The sequence below is a fragment of the Melospiza georgiana genome, chromosome 18 (assembly GCF_028018845.1).
Source record: "Melospiza georgiana isolate bMelGeo1 chromosome 18, bMelGeo1.pri, whole genome shotgun sequence".
In the NCBI taxonomy this organism is placed as follows: Eukaryota; Metazoa; Chordata; class Aves; order Passeriformes; family Passerellidae; genus Melospiza; species Melospiza georgiana.
In genome coordinates, this window is record NC_080447.1 from 4,480,078 (window position 1) to 4,496,552 (window position 16,475).

General features: G+C 60.0%; 2 protein-coding genes across 2 annotated transcripts; both read left to right on the forward strand.

The window, feature by feature from the left end:
• The first annotated feature begins 1,742 nt into the window (after positions 1 to 1,742).
• Positions 1,743 to 5,109, forward strand: CRYBB3 (crystallin beta B3). Its single transcript, XM_058037017.1, has 5 exons — positions 1,743 to 2,127; positions 3,531 to 3,649; positions 3,753 to 3,885; positions 3,962 to 4,104; positions 4,944 to 5,109. Exons 1-5 carry the CDS (start codon positions 2,053 to 2,055, stop codon positions 5,107 to 5,109), a joined length of 636 nt encoding a protein of 211 aa, XP_057893000.1. The 5' UTR covers positions 1,743 to 2,052.
• Positions 5,110 to 8,255: 3,146 nt separating this feature from the next.
• CRYBB2 (crystallin beta B2) lies at positions 8,256 to 10,976 on the forward strand. The gene is made up of 5 exons (XM_058037018.1): positions 8,256 to 8,309; positions 8,950 to 9,068; positions 9,845 to 9,977; positions 10,486 to 10,628; positions 10,729 to 10,976. The coding sequence occupies exons 1-5, from the start codon at positions 8,256 to 8,258 to the stop codon at positions 10,895 to 10,897; spliced, it is 618 nt and encodes a 205-aa protein (XP_057893001.1). The 3' UTR covers positions 10,898 to 10,976.
• The last annotated feature ends 5,499 nt before the right edge of the window (positions 10,977 to 16,475 follow it).

Below are 16,475 nucleotides of genomic sequence, written 5' to 3' on the forward strand. Positions count from 1 at the left end.
CAATTTCAGTTAAGATTTCATGGGTAGTTCTTGGTTTCAAGATGAGCCACACTCCGAGCTGGTAGAAAAAGCCGCAAGGGCTGTAGTAAATTGAGATCTGTGCAGCTGAATAAAATGTTCCCTGAGGAATCAGGATGGTTTGGGTCTGAAGGGACTTTCAGAGGTGAAGAGGGAGTCAGGCCTGCTACCAGCAGAGTGAAATGCTCCCAGTTTGGTGTGAAATGCTCCCAGTTTGATGCCTTACATCACCCTGTGCCTGTGAAGATGGACAAACCCTTGTGCCGGGCTCCAGAAATGCCTCATCACACCCCAGGATGTGTTCCCAGCCTGATCTTGGGAAATGCCAGGCAGGGAGCCAGGCAGGCTGGGGGCAGAGAAAGAAAAGGAACTCAATGGAGAGAACCTGCTTAGGGCCAAAGTTACAGCAAGAACACCACTCTGAAAATGCTGAGCTGCTCCATCTGAGCTCCCAAAGCCCACCCTGGCCCTGCATCACACCTTGCATGGAGCCCTCACAAATGGGGTCATTTGCCTGGTTTTTGCTTCGCACTGCTCTCAGTTTCCGGGCTAAACCCTCCCAAGGTGTGTTTGTAGGTTGGGATTCAGCTCAACCCTTCCCAGGTGTGTTTGTAGGTTGGGATTCAGCTCAACCCTTCCCAGGTGTGTTTGTAGGTTGGGATTCAGCTCAACCCTTTCCAGGTGTGTTTGTAGGATGGGATTCAGCTCAACCCTTCCCAGGTGTGTTTGTAGGTTGGGATTCAGCTCAACCCTTCCCAGGTGTGTTTGTAGGATGGGATTCAGCTCAACCCTTCCCAGGTGTGTTTGTAGGATGGGATTCAGCTCAACCCTCCCCAGGTGTATTTGTAGGTTGGTTGAAGGTAAATCAGCTGGAGAGGATGGAGTGGGTACAGAGCTTCCCACAAAACTGCTCCTGGACAGGGAAGGCTGGAGGTGTGAGCAGAACCTGCCAGTGGGAGAGGAGTGCAAGGAGCTGGGGCTGTTTATTCCAGAGGCTCCTGAGGAACCTGGATGTCCCACCTTGCGCGGAGCCCTCACAAACGCGGCCATTTTGCCCAGATTTTGCTTCGTGCCGCTCTCAGTTTCCAGGCTTAAACCCTCCCTGGGGAACTGCTGACGGCAGAGTTTTCCAGAGAAGCTGGCAAGAAGCAGCGTGAACGTGCTGATGTGAGTTTGGCCGTTAATCTGCAGCGAGGCGAGCGGCCCTCGTGCGAGGGCTGGCCCAGAGCGATCGCCGCGGCGGCGTTTCCATGGCCCGCTATTGAGCCGCGGTCCCATGGCTGGAATTCCGTGGACGCAGCTGCTGCATCAGCGCCCGGCCCGGGGAATTCTGCTGCTCTGGACAGAAGCAACCCCATAAATAGCGGGGCCGGCCGCGCCGCCCGGCACAGCGGAACCACACGGACAGGTAGCACTGCTGAGACTGCACAGGGGCCTCCACAAAGAGTTGGTGTGTCTGAGCCTGAGTCAGACAGGGTTTGGCGAGAAGTGAAGCTGCAGGGTTTGATTCAGGATGTTTTCAAGCTCCTTTATTCTTCTCTTGAGCCCCTTGTTGGCGTGGCGTGTTCCAATGTTGGAGCAGAGTTTTGTGGATGTTCCTGGAGAGTGAAGAGGGGGCTCTCACCACCATCCCCCCCAGCACAGCAGCTCCAGCTGCTGGGTTTGGTGTCCCCCAGGATGCTGGAGCAAGGGAGGAGTGTCAGGTTTATGTTGTGGGGAAAGATGTCAGCGGCTGGAAGCTGAGAAATTCCTGCTGGGAACAAAGGCAGGGCTGTGAGACGGGAGTTTAGTGGCAGCTAGGCTCTGTGTCCCTTGGGACATGGCTCAGTTCAGTCCTGTGGGTGCCTGGGTGAGGATTTGGGACCTGTGTACAGGAGGAAGAGGAGGATGCATAACAGAGCTTGGACATCCCTGGGGATTCATGCATTCTGTGCTAACCCTGTTCTGTGCCAGCTTCGTCCTCTGTTTCATTACCAGCTGTAAATCCTGGTGCCTCCTGCCTTAACCTGCTGCAATTTGGGTTTTCCAGGCACAATGACTGAGCAGCAAAGTCCCCCCGAGCAGATGGCGACTGGGGAGGGTGCTGGCGAGCGAGGAGGCACCTATAAGGTATACTGGGCTGTACTGGGGACAACTGGATGCTGGGTGGAGCCGTGGGATGCCAGACTGGAAGCAATGCTGGGGTCAGGAGTGGCCTCCAGCTCTCCCACAGCACCAGTGGGTGGCCACGCTCTGGTGTTGAGCCTGGGGGGGCTGCAGGTTGGGAAGCAGCTGGGGCTGGGGATCTGCTGCTGCTGCTGCCTGCAGGAGGGACACTGCTCCCTGCCTGTGTGGCTGGCCAGGCTGGTGTGCAGCTGCCCAGGGTTTAATCAGGAGATGAAGCATCCCAGCACAGCAGGATCAGCTGTGGGCCCACGCACTGAAACTGCCCAGGTGTGTTTGTAGGTTGGGATTCAGCTCAGCCATCCCCATGTGTGTTTGTAGGTTGGGATTCAGCTCAGCCATCCCCAGGTGTGTTTGTAGGATGGGATTCAGCTCAGCCATCCCCAGGTGCGTTTGGTGGTTGGGATTCAGCTCAGCCATCCCCAGGTGTGTTTGTAGGTTGGGATTCAGCTCAGCCATCCCCAGGTGTGTTTGTAGGATGGGATTCAGCTCAACCCTGCCCAGGTGTGTTTGTAGGTTGGGATTCAGCTCAGCCATCCCCAGGTGTGTTTGTAGGATGGGATTTAGCTCGTTTGGTTGAAGGTAAATCAGCTGGAGAGGGTGCAGTGGGTGCAGAGCTTCCCACAAAGCTGCTCCTGGATAAGGGAAGGCTGGAGGTGTGAGCGGGTGCCAGGAGCTGGGGCTGTTGATTGCTTTGGGGTGCACAGAGGCTCCTGAGGAACCTGGGTGTCACCTCTGTCCCTTGAGCCCCCCATTATGTGATGTGTGTGCTGGAGGCTCTGCCCTGGTCCCAGACTGAGGTGTTGCAGCTGGGACCCCTTTGGGGCAGTGCCAGGGGATTCCTGGTCACCCGCTGACCCTCCTGGTCCCTGAGTGGTGCTGGGCACCCTGCCCCATGCCATGGTGTGCTGCTGAGACTGGCTCCAGCCCATCCTGCAGGGCAGCCTGGGGTCTCTGCACCTGGCAGGGCTCAGAAAGAAACACTGAATGAAGAGCTTGTGCCGGGCATGGTTGGATCTGGAAGGGGCAATGATAAGGAAATGATAATGAGCAATGACCAGGCTGGGGGTAAGAGAGGCAGCCCATGGCTCAGGAATTCTCTTAGCCCAAACCTTTCATGTTTTCAGTGCTGTGTTTGAAATTGGATAAAATGGATAAAATTCCAGCTTGTACTGGAGCACACACCCTTGGCTGGAGCTCTGTCAGAGGCACTGGCAGGACCCAGCTCTGCCAGGCAAGGAGTGACATTGGCACAGGATGGTCAGGATGGAGAGACACAGCCAGAGCCCTTTGATCACTGCTGCCCCCACTTCCTGGGGGGTGGCTGACAGGGTCTCTCCCCACCTTAGATCACCATCTACGAGCTGGAGAACTTCCAGGGGAAAAGGTGTGAGCTGACAGAGGAGCTGCCCAACATCACCGAGAAGGAGATGGAGAAGGTGGGCTCCATCCAGGTGGAGTCTGGCCCGTAAGTCTGGGCTGGGGGAGGTGGAGCAGCTCCGGGGGTGGCAGGGAGAGCATCCCCCTGAGCCTGGCAGGGAGAGCATCCCCCTGAGCCTGGGCTCCTGCAGGTGGCTGGGCTTCGAGCGCCAGGCCTACGCTGGGGAGCAGTTCGTGCTGGAGAAGGGCGACTACCCCCGCTGGGACTCGTGGTCCAACAGCCACAGCAGCGACAGCCTGATGTCCATCCGGCCCCTCCAGATTGTGAGTGGGGCTGTGTGGGGTGGCCGCAGCGCTGGGGACAGCCAGGGGACAGCCCCTGAGCCGCCCTTTCCCCCAGGACAGCGCTGACCACAAGATCCACCTGTTTGAGAACGCGGGCTACACCGGGCGCAAGATGGAGATCGTGGATGACGACGTGCCCAGCCTGTGGGCCCACGGCTTCCAGGACCGGGTGGCCAGCGTCAAGGCCCTGAATGGAACGTAAGGATGGGCACACAGGGGACACCCTGACAGCCTCCTGCCCGTGGCACTGTGGTTTGTCCCCCCAGGGTGGTGGCAGGGGCCGTGGTACAGCTCATGCCCATAGTGCTGCTCATGCCCATCGTGTCCCTTGTCCCCTCCCTGCTGCCACCTTTCCCCTGGCCCACAAGGAATAACAGGGACCATGGCAGTGTCCCTGGGGCTGGATGATGGCTCCTTGCCCTAACCCACCAGCCATCTGAGCTGTGGTTCCTTCTCCATGAACTCTCCATCCCCTCATGTGGCATTTCTCACCTGGGCACTGCAGCCTGTGTGGTGGCACAGGAGTGGTCTTGGGCAGCATCACCTGGCTGTGGCAGGCAGACATGGAGACACTGGGATGGGGGCACTGGGATGGGAATGGGGGTACTGGGATGGGGATGAGGAATTGGGATGGGAACACTGGGGTGGGGATGGCGGCACAGGGATAGGGATGGGGACATTGGGATGGGGACACTGAGATGGGGATGGGGGCACTGGGATGGGTATGGGGGCACTGAGACATGGGTGGGGGCATTGGGGTGGGGACACTGGGGTGGGGACACTGGGATGGGGATGGGGACACTGAGGCAGAGATGGGGACACTGGGATGGGGAGGGGAGCACTGGGGTGGGAATGGGGACACTGGGATGGGGATGGGGGCACTGAGACAGAGATGGGGACACTGGAATGGTGACACTGGGATGGGGGCACTGGGATGGGGATGGGGACACTGGGATGGGGATGGGGATGCTACCCTTGCTCCGGGTGCTCTGTGGGTGTGGTGTGAGCACTGCTGAGCCCTGCCCCGATCCCCACAGGTGGGTGGGCTATGAGTACCCCGGCTACCGGGGCCGCCAGCACGTCTTTGAGAAGGGCGAGTACCGGCACTGGAACGAGTGGGACGCCAACCAGCCCCTGATCCAGTCGGTGCGGCGCGTGCGGGACCAGCAGTGGCACCAGCGGGGCTGCTTCGAGAACAGCTGAGGGAGCCCGAGCTGCCGGGGCCGCCCCGGGGCTCCCCCCGCCGCTGCTGCTGCTGCCGTGACCGTGACCGTGGTGTTCTCTTTGTGCAAAATCCAAAATAAAGCTCTGAGCTGGAGCCGGTGGGGCCTGCCTGGTCCTGGGGCTGCGGGAGGGTGGGATGGGAATGGGGATATGGGGATGGGGATGGATGGATGCGGATGGGAATGGGGATATGGGGATGGGGATGGGGATGTGGCCGTGCCCAGCAAACCCCGCTCAGGGCACAGCGGGCAGTGCCAGTGTTTGCAGTGTTACATAAAGGCTGCAGCTTTCCAAAGATAACCCCCGGCACTGCCGTGTCAGGGTTTTTCCAGCACCTCTGTCCCTTTTCACAGCATTCCCTGCCTGCTCCCAGGGCTGCTGGCCAGGTCCAGGGCAGGGAGGGGATGGGGGGGATGTGGAGTGCCCATCCCTGGGTGCTGCCAGGCCCTGTGCTCATCCCGTGGTGAGATGGATGGATGGCTGTGCCCAGCCTCAGCGTCCTGCAGGGGCTCCAGCCTGTCCCCAGGGATGATTTCCACAGTCCTGGGCTGGTTTCTCCCACGGGAATGAGCTCTGACACGGGGGGGCTGCGCTGGGACAGAGGTGGGGGATTCAGGGGTGCCACAGGGTGCTGCTGGGACACTGAGCTGGCACTGCCCTTCCTAGGGGCACTGTGGCCATGCTTGGGGAAACACTGGGCTGGGGCAGAGATGGGAGATGGGCTTGAGTCCATCCAAGGGCTTTGTGCAGGTCCCTGAGGAGCCCCCCAGGAGCTTTTCCTTTTGGAGAGGGGTTGGTGGCTGTGCAAGGCGAGTGCCTGGCCCCCAGAGGCAGAGGCTGCTTCCAGAACAATCCATGGGGCTGCCATGCCCGGAGCTGGGATGAGCTAAACCAGCCCAGCCAAGGGAGGGGATCCTTGGGGCTGTGCTGAGCACTGTGACAGCCCCTGCTGAGGGGATGGGATGGGGCTGCAGGGCTGCACTGGGACCTGGGACAGGGCCATGGGGGTCCAGGGCTCAGGATTGACTGAATGGATTAACCCAGGAGATGGGGAGGGCCGTGCTGGCTCCGTCTGTGGGGCTGCAGTAGGAGACACAGGCAAGAAAGGAGAACTCCAGGGCTGGGAATGAATGCTGGAAACTCTGGGTCACCCATCACCGTGCCCATGGCCTGAAGGGTTCCTTGCAGAGCTGCAAGGTCAGCTCTGGACCTGGATCATCATCATCGCCTGGAGCTGGGGCAGCTGCAGATTCTGGGGATTGACCCCACACATGTCACTGCCAGGGTGGGCTCTGGTGACAGCACCCTGTGGGTGACCCTGTGCAGCCATCCTGGGGGGCTACAGCCCATCCCCTGCTCTGGGACCCTGGGGAGGCGCTGTGAGGGGCAGGTGTGGGGTCTGTTCATGCTGGTGACACTTGCTGGGGTGACAGAGGGGATGAAGGGTGGGGTGAAGGGGGCTGTGAGTGCTGCACAGCAGCAGCAGTGTCCCCTCTCTGTGTGAAACCTCCTTTGCTGAAGCCCCCAGCCCTGTTTAGCCCCTGGCTGAGCTGCTGGGACAATGCCAGCATAGGGGGCATGCGCTGCTGCCCTCAGCCCTGCCCAGCCCTGTGCTGCCCATCCAGCCACATCCCATGGAGACGTGTGAGCCCTTTGTGACCTCAGCTTTGTCCTGGTATCAGCGAGACACCCTGGGGCGTTTCTCAGGGACCCCAAAGGAGCCCAACACCCAAACTTGAGCGCACCCCAGCCCCAGGGTGCTGCCCCCAGAGCGTTCCCAGCAGCTCCCGGTGATGCAGTTTCAGTGCCAGAGGGGCCAAGGTGACCTCGCAGCTGCGCAAGGAAAATCCCCCCCATCCCCTGCCCATGCCCGGGTCGGGGAGGCTCCGCGGTGCCCCCGCTGCTGGCACAGCCCCGGGGCTGCTGCAGACGGGCAGAGCCAGACGCTGCCCAGCGCTTTGGGGCGTTTTATCTCGCATGGAAAGAGCCGAGCTCAGCAGCCCCGCTGGCGGCTCCGGCCTGGCGGGGGGATCGGCTCTCCCAGCGCCCCGAGCGGGGCTGGCGGGGCTTTGTTGGCCCGGCCCGCCCCGGCTCTTGGCACGCGTTCGGCTGATGCTTGCAAAGTCCAAATCTCCTCGCCACCAAGCCGACAAAGCGGGTGACTCGAATGTGACAGGTAATGAAATAACTCGGGCTTGGTGCTCGGGCAGACAAAGGCGGCGGCGGATCAGCTGACCCTGGTTTTCATTGGGGTTTAATCCAGCATTCTCGCTTTGAATCGGGCTTTAACTATTTTGTAAATAGTTTTGGCACCTCTCTGCTGCGGCTCGGTATAAATTCCACCTCCCGGCCCCGGCCCGTCACTGGCTCAAGCGGGTACTGGTAGAACTGGTAAGACTTTGCTATTTATTGTTCTTTATTTTGCCTCCTGCCGACCCCCGGGGCCGGAGTCCTTTCCCCTGGGGACACTCCTGTCCCCGCAGCCCAAAGCAGGACATCCCACCCGGCCACGGCTCCGTTGCTTTTTGTCAGGAATGAGTTTTTGGAGCTGCTCAGATGCTGAGGGTCCCTCTGGGCCTGAGGACAGGGCTCCTTCCCGGGAGTGGCAGTGCCAGGCTGGGCTGGGAGGGCTTGGCACAGGCTCCTGGGGCTGGGGCTGGCTCCGGGTGCTTCTCTCCACCACCCCTTCCAGCACACACGTGGCACAGGATGCTCAGCTGGGCAGGGACAGCAGGGAAAGCTCGGCCACAGGGCCTGGGCTGCACTGGGAATGATTTAGGAATTGCCTGGGCTCCACTGGGAATGATTTAGGAATTGCTTGGGCCCCGCTGAGATTGATTTAGGAATTGCCTGGGCTCACAGTTCCCTGTGCAGGTCCCAAGGAGCATTGCCTGAGGCTGGGGAGGTTTGGGGTGCTGAGCAGCCCTGAGCAGAGTTTGTCCCTGGCACCCCCAGGCTGAGCCCATCCTGGTCCCACCACCCTGCTCCCTGGGCAAGCTGCAGGGTATGGATGGGGGCATGGACACAGGGCTCTGAGCAGGGTCCCCAGCATGTCCTCGCAGGAAATTTAACAGATTTTAACCTGCTGAGCTTCCCTCCCAAGGCAGCAGACACCCCAGCTGATGATGGCTTCCGAGCACCAAATGCCAGCCTCCAAGCAGCAGCAAGCCAGCTCCAAGGTCAGTGGGACACTGCCCAGCCCTGCAGGGGTTCCAGGGCACCCTCAGCCTCTCTGGGTGCCCAAATCACACCCGGAGACACAGCTGGTGCCAAGCACTCCCTGCTGAGCCTTTGCAGCAGGACCCGAGGATGGGAATGGGAATTTTGGGCATCCCGCACCCTCAGGGCAGGTGGAGCGGCTGGGAACAGATCAAGGGCTGATCTCCCACAAACCGCTGCACAAACAGATCTGACCCCTGAGATCTGTGCTGGGCTGGTGGCCCCGGGGCTGTCCCCGGGTGTCGCCGTGTCCCTCTGGTGTCCCTCTGGTGGCAGCGGCGCTCCAGGCACAACCCGAGCCCCTGAGCTGTTTGATGCCCGCTGTGAGCGTGGCCATCCCTCTGCCAGGAGCAGCAGGGCACTGGGGCAGAGCTGGCAGGGCCTCCCGGGCACCCCTGAGTGAGACCTGCATCCCCAGGGGGATGGTTTGCACTTGCAGGCTCCCTAAACGCCTCTGGGGTGCGGTTTTGGGAGAGGGAGAGGTCTGGGCTGCTGCAGGTGTGCTGCCCCGTGCCTGGGTGTCTGATGGTGTGTGCAGCACACCAGGACAGTGGCAGCAGGGGCAGGTGACAGCCGTGCTGAGGTGCTGCTCCCTTGCAGATTGCCATCTTCGAGCAGGAGAACTTCCAGGGCCGCTGCCATGAGCTCAGCGGGGCCTGCCCCAACCTGAAGGAAGCCGGCGTGGACAAAGTGGGCTCCATCCTGGTGCACTCCGGACCGTACGTGGGGGCCCTGCGGCGGTGGGAGGGATGGGCATGGGGAGGGATGGGGATGGGGAGGGGTCTCCCCGCTGCTGCCACACCCTCATCTCACCGCGGATTTCCCGGATTTCCCTCGCCCATCGCTGCCGAGCTGCTCGCCCAGCTCAGCCCAGTGAGTGCCCGGTGCCGGCAGGTGAGCAGGGGACACAGAGGGTGACAGGGGGTGACATTGTCACCTGGGCAGGCTGAGAGCCCCGCTCAGCACAGGAGAGTGGAGGGGTGTGGATATGGGCAGAGATCACAGAGTTACCCCCAGTTTGGTATCCCTCCCTTTGGGTGCGGGCACAGGTGGGACCGGGATCTGTTTGTGCCCTCTCCCCACCTGCTGGCCCCGTGTGTGCTCTCCGGGCAAGGGAGGGCCCTGAAAAAGCCCCTGGAGATTTCCCAGTGCTGTTCCCAGAACAAAGGGACAGCTGGTGGGAGCACAACCCCAGCTGGCACATTTGGGTGATTATTGCCGGCCGGGGGCTGTGTACAAACCACGAACAGGACGGGACTTTCCCCAAACCCTCTAATTTTGTAGATTCTCACAGGTGATCCCCTGAGTGCCCAGGGACTGAGGATGGGTGGCCACCCCAGCGGGAAGCCCTGAGATGCCACAGCTGGCGGAGGCACCGCAGCCCCGCCTGGCACCTCTCCCGTCCCTGCAGGGAGCCGGGGGCACGGCTGGGGCTCATCCCGGCCGATCCCCGCTCCTCCGCCCCCTCTAAAGCGCGTCCCCTGCTCTCTTGCAGCTGGGTGGGCTACGAGCAGGCAAGCTGCAAAGGGGAGCAGTTTGTGTTTGAGAAGGGGGAGTACCCCCGCTGGGACTCCTGGACCAACAGCCGGAGAAGCGACAGCATCACTTCCCTGAGACCCATCAAAGTGGTGAGAGCACCCAGACAGCCACTACCCACCCGCCAGACCAAGGTCTGCAGCCAGAAGTGTTCCCCAGCCTTCCCCCGCCCTCCCCAGCCCCGCGGGCGGAGGGGCAGCTCCCCCTCCTGCGCACCCTCGCCCCAGCCCTCGGGGCCCGGGGAGCCGTGGGGGGGTCGGAGGGGGCGCGGGGACGGGGGCGGTGGCAGGTGAGCCCAGAGCTGAGGACGTCTGGGGGTAAGTCTGGCAGTGCCCGCAGGCAGCGGCTCTGTGAGCCCCATGGATGGATGGATGGATGGATAATGGATGGATGGATGGATGGATGGATGGATGGATGGATGGATGGATGGATGGATGGATGGATGGATGCCGAGCACCCCCGGCACTGTGCCCGCCCTGGCCTCGGGTTCCCCCCAGCCCTGGGCTCTGCCCCCAGCCCTGGGCTCTGCCCCCCCTGCCCAGCCCAGCCCCGCGGGGCCGGCGGCCGCTGAGCCCCCGCTCTCTGCTCTCCCGGCTGCAGGACAGCCAGGAGCACAAGATCGTGCTCTACGAGAACCCCAGCTTCACCGGCAAGAAGATCGAAATCATAGACGACGATGTGCCCAGCTTCCACGCACACGGCTACCAGGAGAAGGTCTCGTCCGTGCGGGTGCAGAGCGGAACGTGAGTACCGGGGCTGGCCAGGGAGGGTCCTGAGCATCCCCGCGGGCCACGCTTGGCGTGCGTGCGTTGTACGACCCCCTCTCCTCGTTTGCCTCTCCAGGTGGGTGGGATACCAGTACCCTGGCTACCGGGGCTACCAGTACCTGTTTGAAAAGGGGGACTACAAGGACAGCTCGGACTTCGGCGCTCAGCACCCCCAGATCCAGTCGGTCAGGCGCATCCGGGACATGCAGTGGCACCAGCGCGGTGCCTACCACCCCACCAACTAAAGCCCCCGGCCCGTGCCGGGGCGCGGGGAGCGGAGCAAACGCGTTCCCCCGGCCGCCGCCGCTGTGCCCCCGCGGCCTCGCCTCCCGCCTCCCCCCGTGTGATGCCCGCGCTGCCGAAGCAACAAAATAAAGCTTGGAGTTTCAAAGTCCCAGCTCTGCCCTTTCGTGCGCGGCGTGCGGAGGGATCCCGCTGGAGGGATGGGATGCTCGCCCTGCCCTGCTGTGCTCCTGGATGGGGAGGGGGCCGGGATGCTCTCAGTGCCACCCAGCGCCGGTGTCATCGGTGTCCGGGTGAGGGAGGTGACCTGGGGGCTCTGGGGCTCAGCCCGGTCCTGGGTGACATCCCCTTTGTGCTGTGGGGACAAAGTTGTCCCCTGAGCTTTGGGGCAGATGTCACAGATGCTGGGGGGACTAGGGAAGGATGACCCTCTTGGTCGGGGCTCCTCCGAGCTGAATAATAGCATTCATTATTAGGCTTTGAAAGCTTTAATTAGTAACAACGCTTTAATTTATCAGTCGCGGTGCTAGAGGATGCCTGTCATAGCTCGGGCAAAGGCAGTGGAGGAGCGCAGCCGCACCGTGCGGTGGCACGGCGGTGGCAGTGGGGGCTCCGTGCGGTGGCACGGCGGTGGCGGTGACACACGCGGTGGCAGGGGCGGATGGGCTCGGTCCCCTCGGGCAGCGGGACGTGGCCGTGGCAGCCGCTCGGTGCCACTGCGGCTGTGTGGGCACAGGTGAGGGGCACCTGACGGGGCACTCTGGGCACCTGACGGGGCACTCTGGGCACTTGAAGGGGCACTCCAGGCACCTGATGGGGCACTCCATGGCTCCTGCCGTTCTCCTGGCCCTGCCTGGCTGCGGGTTTGGGTGTGAATCCCCCAAACCCGGGAATCTCAGGGAGTCAGGGATGCTCAGCATCCTCCTGTCAGCTCCCGCATCCATCCGCCGCGGAGGAGGGAGGGTTTGCCCCAAATCCTCCGTGTGCCAGAGGCTTTTCCCTGTGCTCCAGAGGAATCCCTCGGCGGGCACAGCCCAGCCCAGGGTCTGTGACCAGCCCGAGTCATCGCTTGCCACACGCTGCTGTGAGATTCCAGCTCCTCGGCGAGGCTGTGTGGAAAGCTGCCCCTTCCCTTCCCCAGGGAGGATTCAGGATCATCCCAGACCCGAAGGTTTTAGTGGAAAATGGGATTTTAGCAGCGCTCCGTGCGTGCCGGGAGGGAAATGGCGGCTTCTGGAAGGCAGAAGGTGAAAGAGCAGCGGGGTGGGGAGCAGAGACCCCAGATAAGAGATTTGAATCTCTGACCCCAAGTCAGAGATTCCCAGGCCTGGAACCCTGGAATGGTTTGGGTTGGAAGGGAATTTAGAGCTCATCTCGTTCGGCTACCCAGCAATGAGCAGGGCCACCTTGACCTGCCCAGGTTGCCCCAAGCCCTGTCCAACCAAGCTGGGGCCGGGGCAGCTCCCGTGGCGACGGCTTTGGGTGGGCTGGGAGAGTTCTGGGGTAAAAAGCACCGAAAGCAGAAGTGGAAAATGTGAGCGAGCCCCGAGCACCTCCTGTGGGACCTGCCGGGGGAAATTCCTGCTCTGGTGGGTGGGTGCACGCAGATGGGCGCCCTGGGGTCACCTGGAAGCAGCTTCAGCTCCGCCGAGGAGGGTTTTTCCCTCGCTGGCTCTGGGGAAATGTGCTGAGAGAATAATTTGGTTTTTTAAAATTTTTTTTATTCAAAAGCAGAAGATCGCCTCCGTCCCACGCCTGCTCCGAGCTGCCATCTGGCTCTCTGATACCGCGCTCGTCTTCTCAGCAGCTCGGAGCCCCCTCGGCCACCCCTGTCCCTGTCGCTGTCCCCTCCCTCCTGCCGGCCACTGTGTCGCTGTGCCGGGGCTGAGGAGGTGTCAGCGGTGCCGCTCTGCTGGCTGGGTGGGTGGTTTTGCCGTTGTGCCAACAGCTAAAGCTGTTCTCCAGGCTGCGGATGGGATTTTTAATTTTTTTTTCACCCAGCAAAAAGAACAGGGGGGATCAGCCCCCAGCACTGCCGGCCATGCTGGCTCTGGTTCCATTCCCTGGTTCTGGTTCCATCTCCTGGTTCTGGTTCCATATCCTGTTCTGGTTCCATCCCCCGGTCCTGGTTCCATCCCCGGTTCTGGTTCCATCCCTTGGTTCTGGCTCCATCTCCTGGTTCTGGTTCCATCCCCGGCTCTGGCTCCATCCCCGGTTCTGGTTCCATCCCCCGGTTCTGGTTCCATCCCCGGTTCTGGTTCCATCTCCCGGTTCTGACTCCATCCCCCAGTTCGGGTTCCATCCCCGGTTCTGGTTCCATCCCCCGGTCCTGGTTCCATCCCCGGTTCTGGTTCCATCCCTGGTTCTGGTTCCATCTCCCGGTCCTGGTTCCATCCCTTGGTTCTGGTTCCATCCCCGGTTCTGGTTCTATGCCCCGGTTCTGATTCCATCCCCCAGTTCTGGTTCCATCCCCCGGTTCTGGCTCCATCCCCCGGTTCTGGCTCCATCCCCCAGTTCTGGCTCCATCCCCCGGTTCTGGCTCCATCCCCGGTTCTGGCTCCATCCCCCAGTTCTGGTTCCATCCCCGGTTCTGGCTCCATCCCCCAGTTCTGGTTCCATCCCCGGTTCTGGCTCCATCCCCGGTTCTGGCTCCATTCCCCAGTCCTGGTTCCATCCCCCGGTTCTGGCCCCATCCCTGGTTCCATCCCCCGGTCCTGGCTCCATCCCCGGTTCCTGCCGTCCCCGCGACCCCCGGCAGGTGAACCCCACCGGGCAGGGGCTGCCCGCAGGGGAGCTGCAGCAATTTGCCGTGGGGTAATTAATGAGCGAGTAAGAATGATGCAAACCCTGGCTAAATCCCACACTGAGGTGTCTTTTCCTTCCTGTTTTTTTCCCTACTGGAGCAGCAGCTGCTGGTTGTCCTCGGGAAGTGCCTCCATCAGGACCATGATGGGCTGGTGAGGAGGAGGAAGGGTGAAGGGATGAAGATGTGCCCCTCAGCTCCCACTGGCTTTGCTTTGCCTTTGCCAGTGCAGCCGGGTGAATCCCCCCTCGGGACACCCCAGGTTGGAGAATCACAGGCTAAAAAACAACACTCTTGAAAAATATGGATTGTTTTTTACTTAAATACATCAGGCTGAGATCAGCCGCACCTGCAGCCTGGGTGCTTTGGGTACCTAATGTGCCTTGCCAGCTGTGAAACCCCAGCTTCACTGTGGGTTTCACAAATTTTTACCCTCTGAAAATCATTGTTATGTTTAATTCTCCATCTTCAGGAGTGACGTGATTATATGAAATTCTTAGCTTCAATTTTTATTCTCTTCTTCTTTGCATTAAATGGAGCCTCCAGCCTCATGTTTGTGCCTCCACGCACAGGCCCAGCCACAAACTCTGGAGGTTTAAGGAAGGAAGGAAAACCAAGCAGGAACTCAGCATGAATTATTAAAGCCTTGTGGTTTTCCAGGGCAGATTTGTGATTTATCAATGTTCAGCTTTGGCATGTGGAAAAGTAATCTCTGCTCTGATTAATGCGAGGGCTGAGGCAGGAGTGAAATATCCCGGAGAGAGACAGAGAGAGAAAGAAAGAGGCGTTTTGGCTCTGGCTGTCCTGAGAATGGGCATTCTTGTCCTCAGTGCCAGGCTCCCATTTGCTTTCTGCTCCTTGTTTTTGTTCCTGACATCGGTGTGATGAGGCAGAGAAAGGAAGCAATGAAAAACCTCCACAGCTCCTTGCAGCCGGTAAAATCCCTGTCCGGCTGAAAAGCTAATTAAGAAACATCACTCCTCCAGCGGCCAGAATTGGAAGCAGCCTCGTGGAGACATAATGGGATTAGTGGGGATCAGGGGATTGCAGCCGGGCAGGACAGCCATGATGCTGAAACCCTCAGGAGCGACCCAAAACTCTTCACTGACACAAGGGGTGTGACCGTGTTCACAGGGGTCTGAGGATGAGGGAAGAGATGAGGATCTGACTCCGTGTTTCAGAAGGCTTGATTTATTATTTTATGATATATATTATATTAAAACTATGCTAAAAGAATAGAAGAAAGGATTTCATCAGAAGGCTGGCTAAGAATAGAATAGCAAAGAATGATAACAAAGACTCATGGGGTGTGATTCTGGATGATGAGCACAGCTGACTGTGATTGGCCATTAATTAGAAACAACCAACATGGGCCAATCACAGATGCACCTGTTGCATTCCCCAGCAGCAGATAATCAATGTTTACATTTTGTTCCTGAGGCCTCCCAGCTTCTCAGGAGGAAAAATCCCTAAGGAAAGGATTTTTCATAAAAGATGTCTGTGACACAGGGGATGTGCTGGGAAGGGGTTCCATGGGACTCCCTCTGCATCCAACACCTTTCCCCAAACAAATGGAAAAAAGGTAAATATTGCATTTCCCTCCGAGTGAGCAGCCAGGGTTCACCCTTGGGGACAGCCAGCAGTGGCACTGTGACCCCTCCATGGGGACGCCAGGGCCGGAGAGCACCAGCTCCAGGTGAGGAGCTGGCACAGTGACCAGCGCTGTCACATCCTGCAAATCCAGCAAATCCAGCAGCAGGGAGTTCTGTGAGTGCCAGCAGAGGCTGGGGAACCGGCTGTCCGAGCTGGAAACCCCTGGGCAGCACAAGTGGCAATTAGGAAACATCTGTTCCTCACAGCGCATGGCAACGTAATGGGATTAAAATGTATCACAGGATTAGGGCAGCGCTGCACAGATCAGCTGCTGTGGGTGTTCTTGGGGGGGGGGGGGGGGTAAAAAAAAGGGAAAAGCGAATTTCTCTCTTTGGCATGGACATAACCTTTATGTTTCTTTTTTATTTGTACCTTGTGCACAGTGCAGAGCTGGAGCCAGACCTTATCTCTGCACGGTTCAGTTCATCTCAAAGGAAACTGGGGCTGAGTTTAAGCGATTTTAGATGAAACGGCCGTGTGGGCAGCCAGTCCCTGGTGCTGCCACCACGGCTGGAGAAGCGGTTTTAGCTGGGTGAGCCTGGGATATGACACGGTGGCCTGTCCCCTCTGTAGTGTTGGGAGGTGTGTCATGAGCTGAGTTTGGTCCCTTGGGTGGTGGGAGGATGCTGCAGGAGCAGGGCTGGGAATTTGCCTTGATTCCCTCAAGGAGCATCCCTGGGGCTGGGACTTTGCCCTGATTCCCTCATGGAGCATCCCTGGGGCTGGGAATTTGCCCTGATTCCCTCATGGAGCATCCCTGGGGCCGGGAATTTGCCCTGATTCCCTCATGGAGCATCCCTGGGGCTGGGAATTTGCCCTGATTCCCTCATGGAGCGTCCCTGGGGCTGGGAATTTGCCCTGATTCCCTCATGGAGCATCCCTGGGGCTGGGAATTTGCCCTGATTCCCTCATGGAGCATCCCTGGGGCTGGGAATTTGCCCTAATTCCCTCATGGAGCTCTTCCCCTCAGGAGAAACACCCAGGCTGCAGAAAAACCATGAGGGAAGCATCAGGAGAGAGGTTTGAGGCAGGAACAAGTGAGCAGCCTGCATTTATTGCTCCCCGCTGCTCCTGTTAGAAAGGCACAGCTCATTCACCCCATCCTGGCCATGGGGCCACCCCGG